The 13,510-nt window shown below is 37.4% G+C and overlaps 1 protein-coding gene across 2 annotated transcripts in view; it reads right to left on the bottom strand.

Moving 5' to 3' along the window:
• LOC133287491 (uncharacterized) overlaps positions 1-11,380 on the bottom strand; it is a 44,331-nt gene extending 32,951 nt beyond the window's left edge. Inside the window, exons 1-10 of one of the 2 annotated variants that reach the window (XM_061485123.1) lie at positions 11,248-11,380; positions 8,604-8,713; positions 7,473-7,638; positions 7,266-7,366; positions 7,039-7,111; positions 6,804-6,939; positions 6,446-6,606; positions 6,086-6,210; positions 1,471-1,570; positions 848-944 (exon numbers count right to left, since the gene is read on the bottom strand). In XM_061485123.1, coding sequence (XP_061341107.1) covers positions 848-944; positions 1,471-1,570; positions 6,086-6,210; positions 6,446-6,606; positions 6,804-6,939; positions 7,039-7,111; positions 7,266-7,366; positions 7,473-7,638; positions 8,604-8,713; positions 11,248-11,380 — 1,202 coding nt within the window. Of the gene's footprint in view, positions 1-847; positions 945-1,470; positions 1,571-6,085; positions 6,211-6,445; positions 6,607-6,803; positions 6,940-7,038; positions 7,112-7,265; positions 7,367-7,472; positions 7,639-8,603; positions 8,714-10,044; positions 10,389-11,247 lie in introns of those variants that run through there. The other variant, XM_061485130.1, reaches the window with a different exon arrangement.
• Between the last annotated feature and the right edge of the window lie 2,130 nt (positions 11,381-13,510).

Genomic DNA, 13,510 nt, shown 5'->3' with positions numbered 1-13,510 from the left:
GTGAAAATACCTAAAGACTTCAATTAAGGAAAGAGAGAAAGATAACATGTTAAAAATATGATATAGGTGATGGAGAACTTCTACCCAAGTGAGATAGCTCTATATACAATAAGTTGATAACATCACACTGATTTATTTTTTGGCAAAAAAAGGTAGAAACAATAAATGGATGACCAAAAAAGATCATAAATCAGATGCAAGTCAAGTGTACATGTTAGAAGAATTAGTATTTTTTCCCCTCTAGCGATGAGCCACATTGGGGAGCCAAAAACACGACAAACTAAAGCTTAAAAAAGCAGCCAATGGACACTTCATAATGAAGGATAAGTTCCATACCTTCCCTTAGAGCTTAGAGGATCAAGGTTGACTTATATAAAAACCTAAATAAAAGTTCAATTTGTGCTGAAGTTCTGTTTATTAAAAATTTGAAGAAACAGTTTCATGGAGCATGCAGCAGAAACAAGACTTATACTCAAAATGGTTAAGAGCTAAATGCCAAATCAATCCACGAAGCAGCAGCATGATATACAGAACCATTTCAATTATAGAACCCAAAACTTTGTCATCAATGGTTCTCAGATCCAGGCAGATGCTGCATCTAACACTCAAATACTATTGTTGCAACTAAACCCTATGTGCAGGTATAGACATCAAGTGCAATTTCATGATTCAGATATAAGCTAGTACTACTCAAGCAAGATTCAAGACTAAACCTCAGAGCCAGAATGGTGAGATATTTAGAGTCAGGACAGCATAATCTAATTAACACAATGGATTCTAACCACCGGTTTTTCCATAAAATACTAGTTATATATTTTCCTCTACCCAGTTTCATATTCCAACTCACCCTTTCAGATGATGTTCTTGTAATTGAGCTTGAAGCTGGTGGTCTGCTAACACTCCAGATGAACCCAAGGCTGACAATTTTTCTTTTAAAACAGATGCTGCATAACACCTCTACCATTAGCATATATCTGATTAAAGAGCTAGATGGAAACAGAAAACATTATGCAAATAAGACATGCATGACACTGATAGAAGAAATAAAGTGAAAGATATAGGTACAAAAAGTTAAGTACCAAAAAGTGTACAAAACAAATGAGTATCATAAGAAAATAAAAAGATAGAGAGATCTACTAAATCTTTTTTGTCCGAACCCCCCCCCCCCCCCCACAACAAAAAAAAATAAAAATCGAAGACATAGCATGGAAAAAAAATATTATCCACAAAAAGATGTCAAAAAGCTAATATTTGGCAAATAGGATAGTGGGCAGAAAAATAAATAAGATGTCCCATGAAAAATAAATACGAAAATTCAGAAGATTTTATTATGCCATCAAGTTGATGGATAGAAGTAGAGTGGCAAAACTACAAGTACAAATTGTGGAAATTTTGTTTATTCAAATAGAAAATATCCTAAAATACTGAATGCTCTTTAACCTTGATTCCAGCTAAACAAAAAACAATCACCTGATGATCCCCGTGCACTTTGCAAAACTGCAAAAAGTTGCTTTCTCCTTTCTCTATTGGATGTGGTCTTATTTTTTGAAGTGTCTCCACTTGTAACATTCTGTTAAATAAACACCAAATTTAAGTATCCAATATTAACTGGAAAGGAATTGTTGAGATATATAGTCCCACATTGGTTGTATGTGCAACTAATGTGGAGTTTATAAGGCCTTAGGCACTCCCACCCTTTGAGCTAGCTTTTGGGGTGGTGTATCCCAAGGTTCTTTACAACCATGATGAAATATAAGACTGAAATGTATTTTTTCATATATTGATTGACACCCAAAGGGATCTTTATATACAGATTACAAGGTAGTTAAGGAGTTGAAGTAATAAATAAAATACACAGTAACCGAAGAGGCATCACACTACTCAAAGGAACAAGAAGCTAGAAACAAGTAGAAAACTCTAGAATATTCTACACTCCCCCTCAAGTTGGGAGATATATATTGATCATCCCCAACTTGCTAATTAAACCCTCAAAGATGGGTTTGTGTAATCCTTTGGTGAGAATGTCGGCTGTTTGCTCCTTGGTAGGTATATATGACAAACATACACTACCCTCCTCCAATTTTTCTTTGATAAAATGACGATCAACCTCCACATGTTTGGTTCTGTCATGATGTACAGGATTTTGAGCAATACTGATTGCAGCCTTATTATCACAATAGAGTCTCACAGGTAGAGAATAAGATATCTTTAATTCTCCAAGGAGCCTTCTTAACCAGATTCCTTCACAAATGCCATGGGCTAGCGCCCGAAATTCTGCTTCTGCACTGCTTCTGGCAACAACAGTTTGTTTCTTACTTCTCCAGGTCACAAGATTTCCCCAGACATAGGTACAATATCCTGAAGTGGATCTTCGGTCCATAGCAGAGCCAGCCCAATCAGCATCTGTATAGATTTCTATCATCCTCTTGTGTCCCCTTTTAAAGAGCATTCCTCGACCAGGGGTGTTTTTGAGGTACTTGAGGATTCTATAAACAACACTAAGGTGTTTTTCCTTAGGAGAATGCATGAATTGGCTAACCATGCTAACCGCAAATGCAATATCAGGCCGAGTGTGAGATAAGTAGATCAGCTTCCCTACCAACCTTTGGTATTGCTCCCTGTCAACATCTTTTCCATCTTCAATTCCCAATTTAATATTGGGTTCAACTGGAGTTTCTGCAGGCTTGCACCCAAGCATACTTGTTTCTTGTAGCAGGTCTAGAATATATTTCTTCTGAGATAAGGAAATTCCCGCCTTGCTACGAGCAACTTCCATTCCAAGGAAATATTTGAGAGATCCCAGATCCTTTAGTTCAAACTGACTAGCTAAACCCCCTTTTAAAGATTTTATTTCTTCCCAGTCATCACCTGTGACAATTATGTCGTCAACATAAACAATGAGGATAGCAATTTTGCCACTATCGGAGTGTTTAAAAAATAAAGTGTGATCAGTCTGAGCTTGGATAAATCCTCTTTCTTTAACAACACGAGTAAACTTTTCAAACCACTCTCTAGGGGATTGTTTAAGTCCATAAAGAGATTTCTTCAACATGCATACAGAACCATCTCCCTGTTCAAAACCAGGTGGTGGATCCATGTAAACTTCCTCATGTAAGTCCCCATTTAAGAAAGCGTTCTTTACGTCCAATTGATGCAAGGGCCAATCAAGGTTGGCAGCAAGTGATAGTAAGACTCGGATAGAGTTAAGTTTGGCAACGGGAGCGAACGTCTCCTGATAGTCTATCCCATAAGTCTGAGTAAATCCTTTGGCAACCAATCTGGCCTTATATTTGTTGATGTTGTTATCTGCATTAAATTTTATTGTGAACACCCATTTGCAACCTACAGTTTTCTTTCCTCTGGGAAGTGCCACGGACTCCCAAGTTCCATTTTTTTTAAGAGCATCCATTTCTTCAAAGACTGCATCCCTCCATTTAGGGTCATTAAGTGCCTCTTGGATATTTTTTGGTATTTTTGTACCGTCTAATATAGTGTTGAAAGCACGAAAACCTGGAGATAACTTTTCATATGAAATGTGATGAGAAATAGGATGAGCAGTGCAAGATCTAGTACCTTTTCGAAGGGCAATGGGCACATCTAGGTCAGCTGTACCAATGTTCTCAAGTGGATTGCTGGAACTAGGACTCGGGTCAGAATCCTGGCAGTCTAGAGGATCTTGAGGAGATTTTCGCCTGCTGTAGAATTTTCCCCATTTACCAGGAGGATCTCCAGTCTCTGGTACAATTGCTGTCCTTGTCTCCTGTACATTAACTCCCCCTGACTCCAAAGGTAAAGAAACAACAGATGTTTCCAAGGGTAAAGGTAAGACAGTAGAATTATTTGGATTCCAAGACTTGTCTTCATTTATACCAATAGACTCCCCCTGAAGAGAAGTCGAGGGAAAAAATGATTGTGTTTCACAAAAAGTAACATCCATAGAAACAAAGACCTTTCGAAGAGAAGGTGAGTAGCACTTGTAACCTTTTTGATTAGGAGGATATCCTATGAAGACACATTTAACAGACTTATGATCAAGTTTGGACCTTTGATGTGGAGGAATATGAACAAAAACCACGCAGCCAAACAACTTTGGAGGAAGGGAAGAGAGAGCCCGAAAGGAGGGAAAAGAGCGGGTAAGGCAAGATATGGGAGAATGAAAATTCAGGACGCGAGAGGGCATCCGATTGATGAGATATGAGGCAGTCAAGACAGCCTCCCCCACAAGTATTTAGGGACATGCATTGTAGACAAGAGGGCTCTAGCAACTTCAATGAGATGTCTATTTTTCCTTTCAGCCACCCCATTTTGTTGAGGGGTGTTAGGACAAGAACTTTGATGGATAATACCTTGCTTGGTTAGGTAATCACCAATAACAGAATTAAAATATTCAGTACCGATGTCAGTTCGCAGGATTTGGATAGAGGTCTGGAATTGAGTTTGTACCATAGCATGAAAATTTTTAAAAGTGGCTGCAGCTTCAGACTTATCTTTTAGAAGATATACCCAGCATACTCTAGAATGATCATCAATAAAGGTAATAAACCAACGAGTTCCAGATATATTTTTTTCACGAGCTGGGCCCCAAAAATCACTATGAATCAATGTAAATGGAGACGAAACATGATAATCTCTAGGGAAATAAGAAACACGAGAGTGTTTTGCAAACTGACAATCATCACAAAAAAAGGAACTTGGTTTTTTGTTGATAAATAAGTTTGGAAGCAGCTTTTGAAGATAAAAGAAATTTGGGTGTCCTAAACGACGATGCCACAATAAAACATCATTACAATCGTCTGATAAACATAAAGAGTGATTTGCAAAAAATCTCTTTTCATGAGAATCTTCTTCAAAATAGTAAAGCCCTTCTTCCTCTCTAGCACTGCCAATCATCAGCCCCGAATCCTGTTCTTGAAAAACACAGGTTTTGGCAGAGAATTTAGCAACACAATGCAATTCAGAGGAAAGTTTACTAATAGAGATAAGGTTACAAGTAAGAGAAGGGACATGAAGGACAGAATTCAGAGTAATATGTTCAGAGAGCTTAATGGATCCCTTGCCCGCAATATTAGAGAAACTACCATCAGCCGTCTTTATTCGTGACTGGTGATAATAAGGGGTATAAGAACAAAACAGGGATGCATTACCTGTCATATGATCAGAAGCTCCCGAATCAAGAATCCAACGACTACTATGATCAACATGGAATGCCATACCTTGTTGAGCAACATGACTAGTTGCCTCAGCAGATTGAGACATCACCTTCTGAAATTGCTCATAATTCTTACCGTTTAAACGGTGGTTAGTAATCTGTATAGCTGGGTTGTCTCCGGAAGACGAAGAACAGGGAAGAGGAAAGACACCGGAAACATTACCGGATGATTTTTCAGAATGCTTATTCTCAGTCTCAATATTTTCAACTTCCATTGTTCAAAATAAAAAAAAAAAAAAAAAAACAAAAAAGGAACTCCAATCGTTCAGAACTGAAAAATCACGAAAAGGAACCAACTGGACCCAACAAGAAGAGTGCTCCAATCGTGATTTAAACCCCCAGAACAGGAAGAGGAAGGCCAGGCGAGCCGTTCTGTGAAAGCCGCGTGACAAACGGAGGCCGGCAGGGCGGCGCGTGGCTCACACGCGCCGGAGAGGCAGTTCTGCAGTGGCGGCGCGTGGCTGACTTTCCGGCGACGGGGCTGACGTGGGTCGACTCGGAAATGGCTTCTGAGTCCAATGGTGGCCTTGGTTTCGTGATTGGAGGGGTCCAGATATGGTTTCTGAGTTATTTTAATAAACAGTGAAAAATGGAAAACGGAAGGAAACGTGAAGGTTTACAAGATGACCACAGGATAACCTGCTCTTGATACCATGATGAAATATAAGACTGAAATGTATTTTTTCATATATTGATTGACACCCAAAGGGATCTTTATATACAGATTACAAGGTAGTTAAGGAGTTGAAGTAATAAATAAAATACACAGTAACCGAAGAGGCATCACACTACTCAAAGGAACAAGAAGCTAGAAACAAGTAGAAAACTCTAGAATATTCTACAGGAATTTATAAATAACCAAAGGTGGCACGTAACTGCAAATACTAGTGCTGCTAAATTAGATTTGGTATGAAATTCTAAAGCTTTAATTCGTGGTAAGGGGTACACTGCTTCTCCACCCTGTTGAGAAAGGATGCGAGGGATATCAATTGATTCAATTGCTGCATCAGAATGTAATATGTATTAGCGAACCAAGTTTCATGAAATGGAATGTAAGACAATGTAGCAAGACAACTGTTAGTATGTTTCTTCTATCCTTTTCTATGTTAAAACATTCTACAAGGGAGGGGGAATGTAGCAGCAGAAATTTTGCAATACAATTAACATAAGAGAAACAATCTATCAAAAACCAACAGGAAATTCAGAGTAAAGGCAGAAAGAGTCAAGTTAGCTAACCAGCAGGCTCAAAAAAATTTGCCTGCATAGGAGGTCTATTAGGATTAACTATAACACGTGTTTTCCAAACTTGCAGACTTCCATCCCTTAATAGGGTTACAAGTAAACGCAATATGGGTAGCCAAGAAACTGATGCTATTGGTTGTGAGCCAACGTGTGTTCTGAAATTGCAATAATATAATCATCAGATTCCAAGTCAAGAACAAGAGTAACCAAAATAACAAGCCTCAACTTAAACATTTCCAACAATTGACCGAGAATTACAAATTCAAAATAGTCAAAATAGATAACCATGATTCGATGCCTCTAAGTTACAGAATGGGAAAAACTCAACCATAGGTAAACTACAGGCACTCACATTCCAATCATACTAGGTCTCTCAGTTGATACATCCCATGCCAGTAGTGTACCACGTCGATCACCAACAAAAATCCATTCTAGAGTTGGATGAAAAGCAAATGCACCAGCGCCATTAAGCTTTATAGTATTGTCAACTGAATAGGAAACAAAATATAAATAACACAAAGGATATGACTTAGAAGAGAAATATAAACCATATCAACAAGAATAGAATGTGTCGGGAATCATCTCACGTTGTAGTGTGTAATGAACAGCATAGGTGTGAATGTTATATGCTCGAATCAAACCTTCTGCATAAGCAACATACTGGGACAGAAAAGCAACAAAGTAAAGGACACGGTTGAAGTATCATTAGAAGAAAGAACAAAGATTAGATCTTTTTTGCATCAGAAATACGCAAAACATGAACCTGCAGAATAATATAATTATGACAAGAAGTACATTGAAATATATTCACTACCAGAACAGGGAGACGAGGATGACAAGCAAGATTCACAATAGGCTTCTTCAAGTCTGTCTTGATTTTTGTGGGTGCTCTACCACCTTCAACAGTTCCAACAACTTCATTTATGCAAAAACAGATATAGAACAAAAATCATGAGGATTAGGAATCAAACCACTGACAATAGCACATTTATCTACACAGATGAGAAACCAGACATCCAACCTGTCACACTCGTCCGTTTAAGGAATCCGAAAAACACAATAGGTTGCAGTGGGGTCAATGCCAGATGAACTTCTGCCTCAGAAGAGATTCGCTCTGTCTTCTTCTCTGGTGAATGCAATACACATGTTTGATCTAAATCAAAATCACAAGACCGTATTGTGCAATCCTATGGATGGAAAAGCAACGGCTGTAATAAGTACTAAAGAACTTCGCAGTCAAATGTACTAACTAATATAGATCAGGATTGACCAACATTATATTCAGAAAAACAAAAGACTAACTAACTAGTTCTATCTCACAAGTAGCTGGAAATGAATAAGTATTGACAAATGGAATTTACACAACAAATAAAACAAAATTCAAAAATTCAACAGAATGGATTATCTATGCCAGCTCAACTTTATATGCAAAATAATGATAACATCAGAATAAAAAAAATAAAGGAAGACAATAACAAGATCAAAAAGATTCTCTTCCAATAAAGAGATTTTAAGAAGGGAGAATGACACAGTGAAGCTATGATTTAAACAGAAAAATGAATTAGCAAATTATCTTCAACAAAACCTAAGTATTTGAAACCTCTCAAAAGGCAGGACCTTTTCTAAATAGCATATTTTTTTCTTATTTAGAAGGACACAAGGAGGAAACCCAACCAAATTGCAGTCCAAAACTCATGTCCACAAACCCATTATTTACATTTTATATTAAATCTTGCACAGTATCACCAAAATGATACGCAAGTTTTACTATAACTTCCTATTTTAACACAACTTTGTTCTTTGGTGCACTTAACCAGGCAAAACACTTCAGTAAGTCATCCTACAATGTGGTCCCCATCATCTTACAACGTAACCATCAGGATCTGATTTGCATTTTGTTGTCACTCTAGCCAAAAATACAGAAAGCATTTCTGGAAATTTATGGGCCTCAAGAGAAGAACGACTCTACAACACTTATATTATGCTTCTAATCAAACTACAATCTTATTAATACTTGTCCTTCCATACTTTTAAAAAAAGGCCAACATGTTCCATTGAGAAGTGAAGAACCAGTAAAAAAATATTACTATAAACAACAAAAAATATCCACATACACTGATATGCACACAAGAGAAGTTCAGGTAGGGCCAACCTGGAGGATTGCAATTACAGTATGCCCACTTGTAGGACTATAAGACATACGTACAACAGGAGCACCAATGTCAAGAGCAGAAATCTTGCTCCCTGTTAATGCATCAAATTCTGCATACATGGAAACAAAACCAATAAGTAACACATTTGCCAAAAATAAGTCAAAAAACAAATAAATGCAACATACAAAATGGGTAAGTTTACTTCACGCAGTCAACTCACGAGTGCTAGATGCAAGAAGCCAACGGCTCAGATGTAATGGATCAACACAGAGGACTGTTTTTATCAGCACAAGCATGTCTATCCAATTCTGAACGAGTTTTTGAGTGAATAACGACTTTAAAGGCTAGCTAATGGCCAAATTGGATATCATTGTTTTAGGTTTAGTTATGAATGAGGCAACTAATTCTTCCATTACAATATCCCATGCTTGTGCTCGTGCTACATTGCTTCTCACGTGTTTTTTTTCCTTTTTCTTTTTTTTGGCTAGAGAAAAGAATAATTTATCAAAAGAGAAGAAGAATAAATAACAAGAGGAACATGAATGCTCCTGATAGCATCAAAAGCAAGGAAAAAAGAGAGATTATAAATTAAAAAAAGAAAAAGAAAAACACACACACACACTCATCTCAACGGAGCTCTCCAATCCCTCAGACAGAAACTATCTTGAAAAAACCACAGGATAGATTTTAGAGATAACATGAATGGTTGATTCCAAGTACGAAGTATGCAGTTTTGAATTATGTTTTTGGGGTTTTAAGTCAGAAGGGGTAAGAAATAGAATTACATGGGACAAGAACTCAAGGTAAGGAGTGATATTCAAATATTCTCAGTATTTTGAAAACAGAGAGTAACAAGTGGAATTATTATCCAATAGTATGGATAGATTCAGTTAACAAGTAGAGTAGGAACCATAATAAGCTAACCAGCTAGTTTTAAGTAGAAGGACTGAAGATAAAGCTTTAGAAAAGATTAGGTGAACCATACCAACTCATCTAGCACGACTTAGACCTATGTATTAAAATCCACTTATTAAGTTCAATTTAGGATAAAGGCCCAAGTTGTTGCCCTTTTTTTCATAGATTACAACTCCATCGACCAGAGGGGAACAGATCATCAAGCCCTTCTTCAACCCTGAATGATTTTGATGCATTCACTATAGAGGGCAAACCATATTGCTAGTTGTTGAAAATATTGGAATTATCTGTAATTAAGATTTTAATTATATGTAGTTATTAGTTTCCTTTATCTTATTAGGATTTGGGTTTATCCTTTAAGCCTATTAATCTCTATATATATTATAAACTGTTGTACATTTTCAATACACAATCTCAACTATAAGTTAGTATCAGAGAAGTTCTGGGAAACCTAGCATCCGCAAAATTCTAATTCTATTGCACCCACTGCCCAACGGCCGTCATCTTCCTTGCCGTGCAACCTACCAGCAAGCAATCATTGTGGCGCATACTTCTGGCAGTCCTCCATTAGCCCCTGACATGCGTGATCTCTATCCTCCTCCCATCGCATCGTCCGCCACTATTTTTGCCGCCGTTCGCAATGAATTTGAACCATCATGCCAAGGCAGTTCCGTCTGCCCAGGTCTCACCGCCAGAGAAGGTGCGACACACCGTCAATTGCTGGAAACTTCCGCCGGCGTGTCAGGCCGCCGTTCGCCATTGTTCCTCCACTGAACTTATCACCTTTCTCCCCTCTACGTGGATCTGGTCTTGGTTCGTTGTGGATCCAGGTCATGGGAGATTCCAACGAGCCACTTTCGGTTTTGTCCTTTCCGGCGAACCACCATCATTTTTGGTCTCTTTCACGACTTTTTTCTCGTTTGGGAGAGAATAAGATAAAATTACTAAATTAACCCTCCAATAAATACATTTTTTAGAAAGAATATTTGTGTTCATTGCATTTTTTACTACTTTTTAATTTGATGAGGTAACGAAAATACCGAATACCACCCTCTACTATTTTTTTTTGTTCTTGGTGATATTCTGAAATGGCAAAATTTTCAATTTTACACTGAGACTACTGCTATACAAATCTGATGGGCAAAATTTTTAAAACTTCTTCCCAAACATAATCAAAACTCATCTCAACTTTTCTACGCACCCAAAAGCCCTTGCAGTGTTTTTTTTTGACACCGTTGCGATGGGAGACTCGAATTCTATTATCTCTGGGGTTTCTTCTCGAATCCATATGTGCTTCTGATCTCATTGAGAGATCCCATTCGCTTTCATTGTTATGTAATTTACTAGTACTATTGGACAACATAAGAGTTTGGGATTGGATAATGTGCCATTATCCTTATAACCTTTATTTTATCTTAACATCGTAATTGGACAACAGTTTTACAATTTATGAAGTTTAGAACAAATGCAAACTGGTATAACCTTTCTAAAATTTATCAACCAGGAAGTATGATTTGGTTCAAATGCATCATTATATCTAGCTTATACCACACGCATTTGTGACCTCTGGTCCTCATTCATTATAAGAATCGAATTTCAAAAAAATCACAACGCCTCTACGATACGAAACATAGCATTTATGCGTTTCCAAATTCTATAACCAGAGTGAAATTCGGTTCCTGAACGTAAAAACATCAAGAAGGAGAGAGTGATAGTGCAGTTGCTAACCGACAATGTAGGTTCCGATGGCGACGGCAACGAGTAACTGATGAGGATGGAAGGAAGCAGCATGAGGCTGCAGAGGTCTGTCGCTACGCCCTACGTGGCGCAGATCAAGATGCTGCAATGTCGTCCACTCCATAAATCCAATCCGGTTCCTCAAGTTTCCACCTACAACTTCATCGTTACCTTGTCAATACCGAAATGAAATGAATCAAGAGGATTCAGATCTTCTTCGCAGTTCAGATGCTACAAAAAAGCATGGAATGGCAAGTGGCAACAACTATCTGTAACTGTAAAACGGAATTGGAACAATGAAGAATTGCAATATCGCACAACAGAAAGAATTAAGTAATAACAACTCCGATATAAAAGGAGGGAAGGAAGGAGAAAGGATGCAAGATTCACCAACACTTCTGTTTGTAGGCCCACGGGCCAAGTACGACTGGCTGGACCTACGTGGGCCTAATATAAAACCAAAACTTTCGGCCCAATTTATCCAATGTTCTTGGACCTAAAAAAAACCTTCTGTCATCTCTTTTTACTTTATTTTATTTTCTGTTTTCATGATAGGAGTTTTTGTTAACGCAGGTACATAATAAAAAATGAAAATTATTAAAATATGAACATTTATTTTATTTTTTTGTACAAATATGAACATTTTATATTTTGAATGAAAAATATTACATGGTATGAGTTTGTTTTGATAGAAAAATTCTCTAACATTTGCGTACTAAACGTATCATTAGATACACTAACCTACTAAACTTAAAAATTCAAAAATAATTTTATTTTTTAAAGTAATTAGAAAAAATTATTACTATTATTTTGAATCACTAACATGCATCATTAGACACACGCTGACAAAAACCTTGTAATATTACTTGTAAGATCATATATTCGTTACAAACCTTCGTGTAGATAATTTGATCAGATTGACTTGTATTTATTTTGCTTTTATATGGAGTCATATCCATGACATCATCATTTGCGTTCCACCTATAATTAACTGATCATGAACAAATTCCACATGCTTATTATATTTAGTCATTTAGACGCTCCTAGATATTGTTAACACCAGACTTGCAACAGCCCAATTCACAACAACGGCCCAATTCGCAACAGTCCAATAAACTCAGAATTATGAATACAAACGCTAACGTGGATGATGCAACCTTCACAGCCACCAATCACGATAGAAACTGATAGGATTTGATTTCTGTTTTCTGTTTCTAAAGTTTGGAGTTAGTTATTATGTATAACAACTTTTCCCGCTTCATCTTTACTCTGTATAGCGTTTCTATCTCATCTATATATATGAGTTCAAGCTTGTAATTGATTATTATTCAATAATGAAATTTTCCTTCATTTCTGATATGGTATCAGAGCTCTAAACAGAGCTCTGGTACTCAGCTTCGACAAATTTTTCAGTTCTTACTTTCTTGATCCTTGAGCTTTCTTTTTCATGGAGCTTCATAATCCACTCATGGATTTCAACACTAATCTTCGAATCCAATGTACTTGCATCCCAATGAGAGTCCTTCATTGGTCTTGGTCCATCCTCCCCTTACTGGGAGTAATTACCATACTTGGGCTCGTGGCATGACAATATCTCTTCTATCCAAGAATAAGCTTGGATTTATGAATGGAAGCATCATTGCTCCACCTAATGATGATCCATTTTTTCCTCAATGGCAGCGCTGTAACACAATGGTGATGGCATGGATGCACAGATCTATCTCTGAATCCATTGCCAAGTCAATTTTATGGATTGAATGTGCTCGTGATGCTTGGCTTGACTTAAAGCAAAGGTTTGCTCAATGTGATGTATTTCGCATATCAGATATTCAAGAGGAAATCTATATATTACAGCAAGGAGATCATTCGGTTACAAAGTTCTTCACTCATCTGAAGACTTTTGGGATGAGTTGGAGAATCTCAAACCCCTTCCTGCATGTGAGTGCCTTCCCCCTTGCAACTGTGGAACAATAACCAAAATGCGTGCACATCGTGATAGAGACCACACGATACGCTTTCTGAAAGGCTTGAATGATCAATACACTTCTGTACGGTCACAAGTAATGTTGATAGATCCATTACCTAACGTGAATAAGGCCTTCTCGATGATTGTACAACAAGAGAGGCAATTCAATTCCGATGTTGGAAACTCATCTGTAGCTAACTCACAGGCATATGCAGTTTATAACAATTCTGGTAATGGATCTACCAATTCTAACTCCTTGAACAGTGGAAATCGAAGGATGTTCAATAA

This window comes from Gastrolobium bilobum, unplaced genomic scaffold, assembly GCF_033153095.1.
Source record: "Gastrolobium bilobum isolate Gb01-03AN ecotype WA unplaced genomic scaffold, APGP_CSIRO_Gbil_v1 utg2810, whole genome shotgun sequence".
NCBI lineage: Eukaryota > Viridiplantae > Streptophyta > Magnoliopsida > Fabales > Fabaceae > Gastrolobium > Gastrolobium bilobum.
Note: the sequence above shows the minus strand (reverse complement) of the source record. Positions and strands in the feature narration are given on the sequence as shown.